The sequence below is a fragment of the Chaetodon auriga genome, chromosome 3 (genome assembly GCF_051107435.1).
Source record: "Chaetodon auriga isolate fChaAug3 chromosome 3, fChaAug3.hap1, whole genome shotgun sequence".
Classification (NCBI taxonomy): Eukaryota; Metazoa; Chordata; class Actinopteri; order Chaetodontiformes; family Chaetodontidae; genus Chaetodon; species Chaetodon auriga.
Genome location: NC_135076.1, coordinates 16,056,812 through 16,072,875, shown reverse-complemented (window position 1 = coordinate 16,072,875; position 16,064 = coordinate 16,056,812). Strand labels below are relative to the sequence as shown.

The 16,064-nt window shown below is 43.5% G+C and overlaps 1 protein-coding gene across 1 annotated transcript; it reads right to left on the bottom strand.

Annotated features, from left to right (window-relative positions):
- Positions 1–336: 336 nt before the first annotated feature.
- Positions 337–15,838, bottom strand: ppp1r2 (protein phosphatase 1, regulatory (inhibitor) subunit 2). Its single transcript, XM_076726637.1, has 6 exons — positions 15,492–15,838; positions 8,759–8,866; positions 8,204–8,287; positions 5,477–5,580; positions 3,813–4,007; positions 337–3,064 (listed from the first exon to the last, which is right to left on the bottom strand). Exons 1-6 carry the CDS (start codon positions 15,620–15,622, stop codon positions 3,045–3,047), a joined length of 642 nt encoding a protein of 213 aa, XP_076582752.1. The 5' UTR covers positions 15,623–15,838; the 3' UTR covers positions 337–3,044.
- Positions 15,839–16,064: the final 226 nt, after the last annotated feature.

Here is a 16,064-nt window from a genome sequence, read left to right as displayed (position 1 = left end):
ACAGTGACTAATATAAGGTTACTTTTATAGTAACAATGTCCAACAAATGAACAGCGCAACAAGACAGGCCTGAAGTTTGTTCAGATGGATTACCCAACGCCTGAAAACCTCAAATGTCTAATTTAATTCTCATGCCTTGATGGTGATAATTTGATACTTATGATAGAGAAAATGAGAGAAGAAAATCAAAATCTAAGGAGGACAAAAGCTGTAATTCCAGTCTTCTAGATGCTTTTAATCAGACCGTGTCAGATATCTGCACGACTGGTCCTGATTTTCTGCATCATTCAGCTTTGGTGCATCTTCAGATCAAACACGAGCCACACCAGACACGAGTTCCTAACAACATTAGTTTAATGGTTCGAGACAAAACCAAAACAGAAAACACACAATCTCATGATTAAGAACATGCAAACTGGAAATACAAAAAGCCATGGATTTGACATCCACGTCACCTTGAGACAGACACACAGTGCAGAGTCATGGGACTGCTTAACAGTCTGTCATCCTTACAAAACAAACCAAACGGGGCAGGAAGTGGCGTGACAACAGAAAGCGAGACAATGGGCACGTGAGGTAAAGGGGAAAACAGCACACACACACACACACACAAAAAAAAAAAAAAAACAGTAACATGGAGCACAGTCTGTTCGTTTTACACACGTGTACATAAATACGTAAGAGGCACATTTGACAGATAATAACCACCTACGGGGTGATCACGTCAGTCATGTTCGGGACGAGTTTGTCCTTTTGTCTTCAGTGAGAAAATAATCACGTCAGCGTCTCTGCACTTCTATCAGTTTAACAGAATTGCCAAAATCCAGATTTCCAGACATACTCCATGCTAATTAATGTTTTGTCTACTCAGTATACCAAATTCACGTTGGTTGGTGGACAAAGTCGAGAGGAAGCTGCTTTAACCTGGATCGCCAAGAGAAAACACCATCAAATACAAAGCTATGAGAACAAAAAAAAAGTGCAACGGGATGTTTGCAGAAGTCACCCTGTTGGTCTTTGATCCTTTGTGTTTCCATCCTACAGAGCTCCACACTTTCAATCACAGTGAGGAATTAAAGGGTCCAAAGAAAATAAAGAGATCGCCACACAAGACAAACTCAGGGTTCCTCCGTGCTTTTCTCTGAGGGCCTTCAGTTCTTCAGTCGCGCGTACACTGAGGATAGATCCCCACAAACTGACAGTCGACAACAACAACAAGAGTGCGATTTCGGTCGCACCAGGATCGTTGTCTTTTTTTCCTCAGAACGTTTGTCATATCCAACAGCTTTTTAAGACTAACTGTGACAGTGATAGGAACCCCAGACATTGCAAAAATCATCGAAACACCTCCAATAAGCCTTAGTGGTTAACTCCACCGCCGCCATCTGCTTTCACTAAAATCAGTAGCATCAATAACAACTCCTTCTTTGACATTCCCGAGCTGCGTCGTACGAGACACCACGAGTAGATCAGACGACGTGAACTACAGTGATGAAGACACACTTTCACTGGAGGTTTGTACCTTCCTGGTGAAGCTCCCACACGATGAGAAGTGACATACACAAGTCATGTAAGTGAGAGCACAGTGAGCGCTGGTTTCTCATTGGTCAGATCTACATCAGAGCCTGGGGCTGAAAACTGCAGCTTTTTAAAGACGGGACACTGTCCTGTTCATCAGTAGCACGTGCTTTACCTCACATGTGGGACTTCAATCGTGTCCCTCTTACTATCTTAAAGCGATAAAACGTCTTAAGAGCCAAGTTCACGCCTTACTGCTGTAAGACCAGGTCGAACACATGGGCCAGAAGCCTGACTCCGTCTTGACTGAACATTTGGAAAAATGATCACCAGCTTGTCCTCCAATCCTCTTCCACAAAACAAACTGATGTGCAGGTGCAGGAAGTGCAAATCGACTTAAGCTGGAGTTAGTTCTTACTGAAAAAAGTGCCTCTTGACAGACAGCCTATGTGCCAAACTTATCAGCGGATTGAATTTGGAAAAAAAGGCCTACGGTCTGCTTCAGTGAAGTATACATGTTTTCAAAATTGCCAGAATTTGAAATGAGGTTTTGTGTGGTGTTGTTGCTTGTAAAAAGAGAACGTAAGATAAGACATCCAGGGTCGAAGTGCCAAGACAATACTTACAATCTATGTTGCTCTACTTGATCTTAAGCAAACAGCCACACAGTTTGTCAATAAACACTATGTTCTGTGTTTTTAATGTAGGATGTTAAAGGTTTAGTAATGAAATTTAGATCATGTCAGTAATGTTGTCATGTATTACTTGACTAATACACAGATCCTAAATTATCATCACACCATGATGCCAATATGAAGAGCTTACCTGAATTACCAGGTAAGCCGCAGGGTCAAAAACAAAGACAACGACCTAACTGGTCATCAGTGTCCAACGTTTATCACAAAAAGTCCTAAAGGAGGAAAGAAAACGCAACAGATTGGTTGGTCACAAAGCAAAACAAAAATAAAGCCGTCTGGAGTGCGCCCAGGATAAGCGCAGTCATCATGTCTCAGATATGCCTTTAGTGAGGCCGCGGGGTTTCCCCTGGCTTCCTCCAGGGCTGACGTACTGGCTCTGTGGCCTGGGGACTGCGGAGCGGCCAGACGGGAGTCCTGGTTATCCAGCACTTAGTTTTTTATTTCTTTTTCTTTTTTTAAAAAGGCCTTGATCCTCCTTCCAGGGTCAGAATCACATATTCTTCAGTGCGACAGGAGTCCAGAGGAGGTGGGAGGGGGGAATTCTTGGCAACAGGAGAAGGGGGGGGGGGGGGGGGCAACAGTCTTCACTTGTGTGTTGTACTGATTCTAAGATAAAAACCAGTGTGTTTGAAGGTTATATTATACAGCTCTAAGGAACAGTAGAGACAGACAGGCGACCGGGAGGTTATTGGCTGCTGAGGGTTGCTGAATGGGAGGTGAAGCGGTGTGTGTGCTGTACGGCCCGGCGTTAAAACACAGAGCGCAGTGGCATCGTCTGTCTGGATCTTGAGCCCACACACAGGGCTGAGGGTGGAGGAGGGGCCTCATCTAGGAGTCCAGAGAATCAGCTGGAGAAGGGAGAGGACACAAACAGGCAGACGGGTGTGAGAACAGACAGGCCGACAGAGCGAGACAAAAAAAAAACGCAATATTTCCCCCAATTTCTCTTACGCTCTTTCTGCTTTGATCCTCCGAGCAGAGCAGCTGGTGGAAATTGAAGATTCACTCCTAAAAATGGGTCACATCTCGTCCACAAAAAAAAAAAACTCCACATCCACTTTCATATCCTCAGTACAATTAATCTGCAGTAAGAAAGTTTGTTGCTGCCCTCAAGTGATTTACACTCATGTTTCATTCTCAAGACAAAATCTTGTTACTCGTGATGCTTCCTCTGGGGTTCGTGCATGCTTTTATTTGATGGAATTTATTTTCCATTTCAATATTGCATAATTTTCCAAAGCGAAAATTCAGTCTCTGTGTATTTCTAAAGAATATTAAATGCTGCACCCAGAGCTGTTAGCCTGAAAGAAGCCAGGTAGTGCGTCATTTAACACCTAACCCTAACCCTAACCCTCCTGATGCACAGCTTTGTGAGTAAATGAACCAGTGGGCAGCACAAACAGCCCCCCGCAGTTCAATCCAATGACACCCACAGGGACAGCGTGGATCAGAGTGCAAAGCCACCATTTCTGACCCTCTTCACTTCAGAGACCTTTTGCAAAGTGTATTACACACCCACGCCTCTTTCTCCACACTGAAAACTGTCGGACTGGAAACTGTCCAACTGATGTGTCCCGACATGCGTCCTCTCCTTACCTTCTTGTGGCGGGTCAACACTGATCTCCTCCGTCTCCTCTGCGTCCTCCCTCGCCTCTTCTGTGTCGTCCCTCATCTCCTCGTCTGCGTCTTCGTCGTCTTCTAGCTCGCTGGCAATGAGCTGGCGTGCCAGCTTGATGTTCAGGCCCTCGTTGTAGTGCATCTTCCTCATCATCTGAAAATGCTTCTTTTTGGCTGTACAAGACACATTTGAAAATCGTTGTAATTTGCCAAGAGCAATGGGTGCATGCAGAATTTGGGGTGGTTAATGATGCTGCTGGCACAGTCCAAGCTTACAGAGGAAAACATTATCCATGGAAATCTTCTCCTGCATTTCTATTGTTTCTATGACACAGTTACTTTAAAAGGGGTCAAACTCCAAATGGGACACGGTGAAGCAACTGAGGAGGCTTACTGTAGTGAACACTAACTTTGAAGTGGACGGTAAACGCTCTGAAATAAGATAAAAAGGAGGGAGCGGCAGACTTTCCGCGAGGCTAATGAAGAACATGCTCGGACTGTAAGTGTGAGTGATGATGCGCCGCTGACAAATTTGGCATTTAGATTTTAATGCGCACACATCCGTGACAGGTGGAGATGCAAAGCAAACAGTGAAGGTTGGAATGAGGTCATTTCATCCCGGCACTGCAGTGCAGCTACACCGAAGTCTGACACACAGACTGACCTCAGTCAACCCACGTTATTAGATTTTGTCAATTTATGTCTGGACGTAGTTGTACTAGCACTTTATACACATATTAACCATTAAGTAGTTGCTTATTAGCTTGTGTATTAGTAGCAATAAGTGCTTAATAATGACTAACAAAGAGCCAATATACAACTACCACGCATGATCGTAAGCAACTAGTTCATGGTGAATATGTAAATTTAAACATCCCGACATTCTCTTCAGACTGAATCAGCGTGTCTCTGCAGCTCTAAAACTGATGTTCAAACTTTCCTTTAGGTGGCGCAAGCTGGCACGTCTAGAGCTGCGTGTCAAAAACTGCTGAGGCTACAGCTCTGCAGCGAGGCTGCATCGATCGGGTTTACAGTTTCCAGACTGTTCTCTTGTTTTCACTTGCATGGTAAAGACATAAATATAGAACGACGGGCAAGGATGGAAAGTTTGCAGGCAAAATCTATCCTGTTAATATTCCACTCTGTGTGTGTGTGTGTGTGTGTGTGTGTGTGTGTGTGTTTATGCACTATGCAGCACAAATGACATCTCTGTATCTGAAAGTGAGAGCTATGAGAGTGCACATTGAAGGGCAAGGTCAGAGAACGGTCAAAAGCATACTGACACTCTGTGTGTGTGTGTGTGTGTGTGTGTGTGTGTGTGTGTGTGTGTGTGTGTGTGTGTGTGTGTGTTTATGTTTGTTTGTGGGAAGTCAGCTGAAGGTCAACAGCACAAAGAACACTTGAGCCTTTTCCCAAACCAGTCTCCCTTGCAGCTGCACAGGACACATTGTATTAAGGTGGAGGGTATAAACAAACAGGTGAACTATGGGATGCACTTGCCACCATCAGTAAGAAGCAGCCGTTACCATGGACACCCTTCTCACACCCTTCTCATTCAGCTGTTGAGTTCTGACCGTGATGTTTCACGTTGAAACAAAAACATGATTTCATGATATTATCATAATAAGAATGACCATGTTTACCTTGTTCTTCAGGACTCAGCTCCTCTTCCTCCTCCTCGCTGCTCTCTTCTTCTTCCTCCTCTTCCTTCATGAAGCGAGGCTCTGAGCCCTCTGCTGCCACCAGCCTTAAAAGAACATAAAAAGAAGTTTCAACTAATTGCCCCGTTAGAGTATTTCCATTCCCATTTTGCATTTCCTGCGTGTTGTTGTGACCATATTAAATGAGCACATGACCACATAGAACCAGGAAGCCATCCTGAAGTCATTGTGGATGGATTTAGAAACTACTGAAGAGGCTTTCTGTGGAGAGAAACAAACAGGGGAGGAACACAGATGGAGAGATATTAGGCGAGGGAGGAGGAGAGAGTAGGCACAGTGATGGTGAAGGGAAGTGAGCGTGTGTGTGTGTGTGTGTGTGAGCACTCAAGCATGAGACAAAAATAACAAGAGTTACTATCCCCGTCTCTCACACTCACAAAGAGCTTTAACAGCGGAGGACAAAATGAACAATGGTTTATGGCTCAACGGACAGTAGTGAATCGGAGCAAATGCCGAGGGAAACTAACCACTTACTGTACTACTGCTGGCCTGATTCACACTGAGAGGAGACAGGCAATTTCTCTACTGATTGCAAAATGCAGCAGTAATGGTATCGCATGTTCAACGTGGCTGGGACATGAAGACATGAAGTGTAGCTGAGTAAGTGATGAATGATGGAGGAGACAGAGTGGATGTTGGCGAGGTGACACAACAAGAGGATAGAGGAAAAGAGCAGCTGTTGTACTATCTGGAGGGTTTAGCGTAAAACAATGGAAGGCACTTTGTGTGGAAGTAAACAAAGACGGCTAATTGACTTGCAAGCCTGGAGCTAATCACTATCCTCTCTGTGGTGCACACGCTCAAACTAGCTCATCCCATGCCTGCATCAATGCACTTATGTAAGGCCGATGGCCCACAGCAGATACACTTCTCAAGCTCCCATTTCCATTCAGGAGGCAGCTCGACATACATTTCTGAACATAGAGGCTTTACAGGCTTAAGTTAGCCTTTACTTTGTTCAGCTCCACAGTTACTTTTATTAGAGTTCAAAATGCAGTCAAAGACCGTTCATTTCCAGAAGATATTGGGCGAGTAATCAGCTTTTTCCTGCTCTAAACTATTCTTATCATATCAGCCTGTAGAAATTCACTATGGCTCGGCCTCTTGTGCACAATTTTCTGTTATTTTTCACTGAAAACAAAACAGGCTTTATCTGTTCTATTGAGGCTTCGCATTGTGGCAGCTCTGGCAAGAGGCTTTCGCTCCTTGAGTCTGAGGCATTAATGGCAAAGCCTTTCAGTTACTGATGGACTATCAGTCTATGCAAACATTTCTTTGTAAGGTAGACAACCACGCTGCTTCCCACACAAGCTAAAATTGCTTTATAAGGACATGTCAAGTCATCTAAGACAAATCACTAACATCTTGGTAACACACATGTATTCTAAGGATTCTTCTAGCGTGTAAAAATAAATATATTCCAAACACAACTCTAAAGAGGTATATTCTCAGTCAGCTTTTGACTAATACTGTTTCACTGTTGTGCACTATGGAAGCACACTGCAGAGCTATTCCCTACGATGCATAACTCCTCTTTTCCCTGGAATTCAAGGATGATGGGAAACACCCACAAACCCATTGTTTATTGATCTGCAGCTCGTGTGGCTGAGAGTAAAAATGCAGGAAGCTTTTCCACGAAAACAAAGAAACGCCGTCGGTTGGCGTTGAACCAGCACACAGTGGACTGCTAAGCTCCACACAACAACAAGGGGATGGATCATATCTGTTTGGTTTCTAATTCATGGAACAGCATTTGTGTGTGTGCACAGCATGTAACAGAGACGTGCTTTTTTTGACAGGCGTGTTTTATGTGTTAACACATGCAATTTATTTCTGTATTAAAACATAGAACAAACTGGACGCGAGTCAATCATACTGGGACATAACATGTCTGCATGCGTGCACACAAACATTACATCATAGATGCAGCACACAGTGACACGGCTTCTTTAAGGAGGCAGTATATTTCAGCATATTTTGCAACATGTAAGTTTACGTAAAACTCTGCTTACTTCTTCTTTTTAGTACTCTTGAAGCTACAGATTGAGCAGACCTGCAGTGAAACACACTGCTATGTGCTCAATGAGCAGAGTGAGGACACGCCAAGCTGAATGCAGTCTGGGCTACACTGCTGACCTTCACCACGGTTCTCTCAGCTCTATTTTCTCTGAGTGGAAAAAGGAAGAAGTTTGTCAAGGTGCATTTAGTAAACCCAGCCTGGAGCACTGTCAAAGGCAGCGGTGCAGGTTGGGAGTGAGTGTGCTGCCTACTGTGTCTTCATGCTGTGTGTGTGTGTGTGTGTGTAAACTACATGTTTCCAGAGGAAGACTGATGTTTCCACAAAAACAGTATTGCAACTTCTCTGGCGCTGCAGTCTTGTCCTAAATGTTTCTTTGTGTAATGCTGCAGTAAAGTGGTCACTGGGTGTCTAAAGGACGTCTGAGGCTGTAAAATAAACACTCTTATCAGTTATTGTTACAACACAGTCTTGTTGGAGGACAAGGACATTGGCAGGTGTGTTTAAGTGCGGATTATCTGGGCTACACCCAAGAGTGAGCAAAATGTCACACTGCCCCAGTAGCTGTGGCCAACCTAACCATCCTACCTGTCATTGCTTGCTTTCTCCCTCCATTCACATTAAGTTCTTACTTTGATGCCAGGTCATCAGCCGCGAGTCCACTGTGGCCATCGGAGTCACTCAGCGCCCCCTCATCATCGTCGTCACCCACCATCCTGAAAAAGGGAATTTAAATGAGTAAAGACAAGCTGAAAATGGGGCTTCGTAGGGAGGGAGGGGTCAGGCGCCCCACAGACAAGGTGACAGAGGGGATGAGGGGTCGAGAGGAAGGAGAGCACAGAGAGAAACGTAGACAGGAAAAAGGACCACGAGGAGAGGAAGAGGAAAGGTCTGTGACGAGGGTGACCTTCCCTGCAGCACTGTGACATATTGGATTACACACCTGCTGAGACGTCCCTGTAACACCAACACACACACACCAACTCAACTCTCCTGCACTGCACTGGTTAGTGCTCTAAACAGACTACACAGTCATTTTTAGTGTTGCTGGACGTATGTATTTTTAAAGCATGGCTTATAATTTCAAACGAAACATTTAAATTCTCATTTAAGGATCATCTTAACAACATTTTAACAGTGTTATCAATAAAAATAGACAAAGCGAAATTTGGTTAGAAGCCTCTGACCTGTTGTAAGGTGTGCTGGGTTCATCTATCTTCATCAGACCATAGTCTTTGTCAGCTGGATGGTACGTGGCCAGGATGTTCATCTCATCCCATTTCTGGGACTTCTTCCTTTAAAAGGATCAAAGAAAAAAAAAACACACACAGTGAAGTAAATGACGGGCACTCCATTTGGACCACCGCACAGCAGCACCCACCATCACATCCAGCAGATTCCTCCAGGGAGAAGAGTGACCAGATTTAATCTAGGACTGAACGTGCCCCAGTTTTCATTCAGTCTGCGTATTTTGGGAACACGCAGACAAAGAAGCCCGTAAATGTCAACGGCCCCAATTTGGTTTCTGAGGACTTTCAGGAAGTGACATGCTATTTTGTTTTTGTGTCAAAGTAATCCATCCCGGATGTGTGTAAGGGTCTGAGTGAGCACAAAGGCTGATAAAGCTGTGAGAAGGTCAAAAGTCCAACCACAGTCTCATTCAATACAATAGTTGATTTTTGTTCTACCTCCCTGAAACACACCTGTTCCTAATCCTCCAGATGGTTCCATTCTCATCTGGGGAATAAAGTTGTCACCTTTGCATACTCCGCCAGGGCTTTCTGTTCAAAATTACTGTAATCCTTTCTGCCCTTTCAAATCCTTACAGGAAATGCACAGAAACAAAGGCCAAATCTGCACAGGATGAGAAATTTTGCTCAAGGGGATAAAGAGAGAACACCTGCTGTTATAGCTCAGGGGACAGGAAGAGGAAATATTTGTTTTACCTCTGAAAAAAATACCTTATTTCACTGCAAATTACATTTTTGTGATGCATTTTGTTTTTGTTTCCCTAGCCTCACTCTCCATTTTTCATGCGGAATGCCTTTTCCCTTTTCAGTTTACTGTAAGCCTGTGGTGTTTTCATCGTCTCATTAGCACCATGTGTACTTCTTCTTCACACCTTTTTTTTATCACCTTAAAGTCCAGGTGCTTCAGGGAGTTATCCAGCTCGGGTTAAACTACCTCTGCTCTCCCTAGCCTCTCCTGCCAAGGAACAGCACATCAGTCCTGACCTTATTGGTGGAACAAAAGGTCGGGTATCATGGGGTGAGAAGTGGGACAGAGATGATAAATCCACTGCCCGCTGCTGCAGAGCTCCCCTACGCCTCTCACTCAAAACAGACCTGAACCACCCAGACTTCGCAAATACACCACATCTCTGTCCCAGAGTGCTAAAGAGGGTGGACTTCTCCTACGCTCCCAAGATAAGCTGCAAATCAGAGGAATGTAAGAAATCAATTTTCATATTCTCTCCAGTTAATGCCCTATGTGGAAAACCCTGAGCTTCTGGCACTTTGCATTTCCAAAAAATCCACTGAAATCAACTTCTTATGCAGGAGAATAGGGTTGTATAGGTATTGTTGTCTGTACCACTTTAGCTCCTGCAGGAAACAGTGACACGCACACACAGAGGTTCATCAATAAATCAGTCAATCTGATTGGGCACGCTGAGCCAAGTCAGTTACCCTGGATGCTGCACTGACTCTGATTCTCAGAAGGTTGCTTTGGTATTTAATTTTACTTAACAAGCTTTCATGTGCCCTGAGAGCTAAACAAGTGGATGAAAAGGCAGATGTACACTGAGCTGCCAGTTTATTAGGTACGCCCAGCTAAAATAATGCAGGAACAGTCCTGTTTCAGAGAGGTGTTCATTCAACTGTATGGTCATATTGGAGGCTGCAGTTTGTGGTGTTGTTGAACTGTACTGCATTATGATAAGTCTTTCTATTACTTTGTTCACCCATTTATATGAATGACTGTAGGCTAAATAACAGAAAGTACACAGAAGCATTGGACAGGAAGAGTTTCATCAACATTTTCTAAAGCAAGTTCAGACCTGAGAAATAAACACCACTCCAAAAACTTTCCCAGCAAGAGGGTTGAAAAAAACTACTCTGAGTTAACATCTGGAAGTTTGTGTGTGTGTGCGTGTGTGTGTGTGTGTGCGTGCGTGTGTGTGTGCGCATTATGATGCTAGATGTTAATAAGTCTGTGTGTATATGTGTAGTTACACAACACATCCCAGAAGCAGCCAACCAAGATCTATTTCCACCAAACAGCTGCTGCCTTTAAATCCACTCCAGGCCACTCACTCATTCATCACAAAACCTGTACTACAGTGATGATGCACCTGCCTCTGCAAGAGGAAAAAAAAAAAAATACAGCACCAACTACTAGCACACACTAAATATAGAGCTGTGTCTCTTATGTGATGATGACTATCTCTCGAGGGTGGTCAACAGCTGGCGACAAAACGCTTCAGGAAAACTCATTAAATAGAGTGAGTCATCACTGAGAGCTGAGCTGTGCTATCAGGTAGCATAGTCGGAAGGTAGTGAGGAAAGGTCCAGCCCTGTGCTCTCCAGACAGCAGCAGCAGCAGGCCTTTGTTTTACAGAGGAGACAGTACCTGGTCTGCATGCACACTATATATTGCCTCCAGATACTGTGTCATGGCCAGATGAGCAGCGAAGAACATTTGTACCAGCCACGGGGGAAATGTTCATTAATTTTAGGTGTCTTCCTTTGCCGACAAACAAACAGGCATCATCTAAATTGATCTAAATTGTTAGATTTTACTATTGCACTTTAAAAAAAAAAAATTGGATGGAGATTTTCAGCCTTTTCCTGGAGTTGTTGGTAAACACTCAACACAAGTACAAATCACTGTACCTTTGGCTCCTTCCTCAGCCAGCATTAAACGCAACACAAGATTAGACAAAGTTTGGTGGATAGCCAACTAGATTTAGGACTAAAACGGTTTCTTAAGGCCACATCATCTCCCCAGAATTTAGAGGAAAAGTGCATCAGAGGAGAAGCAGAGTAATGAATTCACTGGCCACATCAGAGGTCACGGTGTTGAGAAAGGCCATGTCCTCACAACATATGCAAGGGGATTTTCACTGTTCGCTGACAACGAAGTAGAATTACTGCTTGGTGAAGAGAATCTTCAAATTTTTAAATTCATTTTAACAAATTTACACCTGTACCAAGAATGCAGAATTGAAAGAGATAATGAGGTATTTTTACTCCATAAGCATTTATTTACAAAAATCAGTGAAACTGATGAGGTAAAACATTACAAATATTGTCTTAATACTGTTTTCAACTGAGTATATGTCAAAATGGATTAACAAATAATCACATTGTTTTACTTGTGTTTTACACAGCATGCCAGTGTTTTAGGAATCGAGGTTGCAGTCCAAAGGTGTTCAGACACCTGACAATTCTGACATTTGCCACCAACAAAGACACTGCATTCATTTACTGTGCCCACAGTTGACCTCGAGCAACCTCTATACAGGAGGGTAAAATGTCTAAGTGCTATTTTTCTGGGCACAGTATGGAAAGTCAGAGATTCACTGCCTGCCAGTCAAACTGTCCGTCACACAGTCAGGATGAGGTTCGTAAGACAGTGAAGGAGAGATTGAGTTTCATGGAAGCATCCATGAATTATATATGACTGGGTGTGAGGCTCATACATCACTGTTAACTGAATAATAGTGGGTGATTGAAGGAATAACAAAAGTGACGGTCTCTAAAAAATGGCCGAGGCCTTACGTTGCCCTACAGTGCTAAAGGAAATGAACTGGAGCTGCAAAGGAAATATACAAACAGAGCATGTGGGCTCCTGTAAAACCCACACTTTCAGTCTCATCATGGAGCTATTTAAGTTTTTTATTTCTCATATATCTTTTGTTACCAAATGCACACATTTATTTTGTATTTTCATTGGTCCATCTTGTCTTCAGTTGAATTGACTTGTGTTGACTGAGGTTGTCTCCATGAACTAAAAAAAAAAAAGTACTCTAATGTCAGTAACCAATAGCAGCTAATGTTCAGTGTTCTGTCATCTGGGCCCATGTTCTTCGTACAAATCTATACAGGAGGCTGAATTGTTATAACACAGACAGGTGGTCAAATAAATCAATGCTGGGTGGTAGGTATTTGTAGAGCTAGCTCAGGATATCCTCTGGGTACTGTAGAATGAGCGAGGAAGACAGTGCGATATGTTCCACACAATCGAAGGAGAAAAGAAAGAAAACATGTTTGGGCTGTTGTCAGCACTGCTGTCCGGCTAAAAAAATTACATAATAAATAAAAGCAAGAAATTATTCGAATAATTGAGTGTATACAAATCAATGTAGGTGTAGTATGTATGTGCAGATATATAAGCAAGCATGTGCATGTCTGTATGCATCCAGACTAATGAGAGTGTGTGTGGTAGCATGGCACAGCATGGTCAGCCTTCTCTGTGGTGCTTGGCTGCACACAGGATCCTTCCAGAAAACTCTTTTTCCTCTACTTTCTCCTCACTCAAAGAGAGACTATTTTTGTATCAACACAGAAAAAGCTTGGTTCACTGTTGGGAATGGAATTCACTAATAACTGCCACCCTTCTATGGCCTAATTTCTCACGCTGCAGCTCAGAGAGGACTGGTACTGATGTCTAGACCTGGCAGCATGGGAGAGGCCGGAGACACATAAATCACAAATTCAACATCCAACCTTAACCAACCTTTTGGAAATGCTAGATACCTTCAAAAATAACTGGTAGGACATATAGATAATAAAACCATGAAGCTGATACATTTTGATATTGCTGTATATACATGAGCGGAAGCATCATGCTATAACCATATATTTTTTATGATGACTCCTAATTTGTATAAGACCCAATTTTAAAGGAATTGAAATCTCAATATGACTCTACTGAAATATTCAACTGGTAATACTGCCAAACCAAACTGATACCAAGGGCAGAATCTCCTGTTAGCACCAAACATTTAGCAGCATTTGGCAGGTGGGTGGTGTTAATTCATCGCCCTGACTGTAAATCAGACAGAATTAAATTCATGTAAAGCCTAAAAAGGCCTCATATGTTTGTGTATTTATATTCTTGAGACTTAATCACATCAACATATTTTAAGCCCTGTCTGTTGGCAACATGTTTCAAATAATGTTTTTGTTTGTAATACTTTCCAGCCTGTGTTTTTAAAGCAGACTGGCAGATGTGCTTTGCAGCGAGATACACTTGCTCAAGGGCACTTTGAAATGTTCAGACCCTAATGTGGCAGTGGCTGCTTTTAAAATTCAGTTTATATTCATCAATTTCCATTATAATGCCACTGTGGCTAAAATCTGGCTATGCGGCAACAGCACAATCTAATTCAACAGCCTCACTCAGAGAGCTCTGCATGTCCACAGCTTCCTGGGGGCAGAGAGGCGACTGAGAGGTGGCTGTGAGAGAGCAGAGCGCTGAGGAGACTGAACAGGGGCTGGTGATCTGGGGCGTTATGTCTCGCTGCCACAGTGAAAGTGTCAGTGTCAATGATATCAATGCATAGGACAGGGCAAGGCTCCAGAGAGAGAAACCAACTTCCAACTATTGTCAGGCCGACCTAGAGGCCGAGCACCTACTGGGAAACAGCTGATTTAGCAGCCCCAGACGAGTTATCACAATTTGCACATCAGCAGGTCATTATGGATCTTCGAAATGCCCCCAAACTGTGAGATTTGCCCTCCAATGTTCTTGACCTCATCTGCATTGCCCCATTGCAATCCAACACGCTGGATATTTTAGTTTGGCGTCCTTCACTGCAAGTGGATGAATGAGCCAGACTATAATCCTGGCCAAGATCACGATGGAAGTCATGCAGAGCAATGTGAGATGTCCTCTGACAACACATCTAATAGGTGCCTGGACTAAAGGCCACATGAGATGTGTTCAGGACAGCAGTTGTGATGGTAATGGTCAATATTAAACAGCAGTCTTATGACATGTTGCAGGAGAACTAAAGCAGAGGTTGGTATGGGATTATCAGATCAGAACAGTCTTGTTTACCACAGATTGCTGCCTCTTTTGACACAGACTGGGGCTTCTGTGCCAGCGCAGGCCTGTAACACAGCTGTCAGTGTCAGATGTTTCATCAAGTGTTTGTCACTAGAGATATAACTTGGGGTACATCCAGGTCTGAGTTGCCTACCAATTGGTTTAGGTTCATTTCAATCTCCATGACTCACATAGCCTGTCAAAGCTTTGAGCAGCAAACACTTGATTTTCGTAATTTAACGCTTAAATGACAGTGGTGGTGGTGATGATGATGATGATGATGGTGATGATGAGAGATGAAAATATGACAATAACTTTGAGTGTAAACAACACTTACTGTACAGGTATGAGCCTTAGAGAGCGACCTCTTTTTGGGTTGGTGTTAATTTGTCCTGTTTTGATCATTGCTGTCTATGGGTTGTCACTGTGTAATTATAATTATTACCCATATTCCTTAATTACCACTAAATTAAGTTCAGTTAAGTGAGTCGACGCTCAGTTTTTGTTGTTTCGCGTCTTTGAGAACATTCGTTAACTGCCGTTACGGGCACATGCGGTTACCTGCTGTGACTGACATTATTGGCTAGCGAACAAGCTAACCTGGCAGAGGTACGCGTTAGCTTTTGGTCATTCTGTCACCACGATTTTATCGTTGAGGAAAAACGATCCCACAGTCCCACAAAAGAACCAGAAACTTTTCACGGAGACAGCGTATGCAGTTGACGAGCACTGACAGCCAAATAGGTGACATTTAACGTTACGTTACAGTTAGCCTGACAGGGGAGTAACGTTAGAAAGGCTAACAAGTGTCTAGCTAGCTAACGATACCTGGCTACCAACCTCGCGACAGCTAATAAGAAAACTTACTGTTGGTCATCCTCCGAGAGTCCAGGGGCTTGTTCGGGAATCTCTGCCTGTACGTCGACGGGCAGCGATTTAACGTTTGTCCCGCTGGTCTTGTTTTTCAGGATGCCTTTTATCGGCCGGGGAGCTGCCATTCCCACACGCTGACTGTCAGACCGGCTGGCTCAACTATTTCTATTCAACTGATTTTCTGAGTGTTATTTCTGCGACTCAGTTCCCAACAGGTTCGGTTTTAAGCATGGCCCCCGTCATAACTCAGTGCTCTTCCATGAAGTCTGGACAAACCTTGGCAGGATCCTACGCGCACTGGCGGTTAAGCATGTCTACTCTCCGGTTGTTCACTGACTGGCGGGGTTACAGCACGACTAGCGGGTCGACTAGACTCACAATCTCGCGAGATTTTATAACGTCAGCGTCAATTGTCCTGTGAGAATTACAAATGCTGCCTTTCTGTGCTCGGAAATTTCTGTGTCATGAAGGCGACTACGTGCCAATTGCCTAAAACAATGTAGACTGCAACAACAGTTGTATTTTGTGGTATGTTGTTGTATTTTAGAAATTGATGTCATTTTTTAA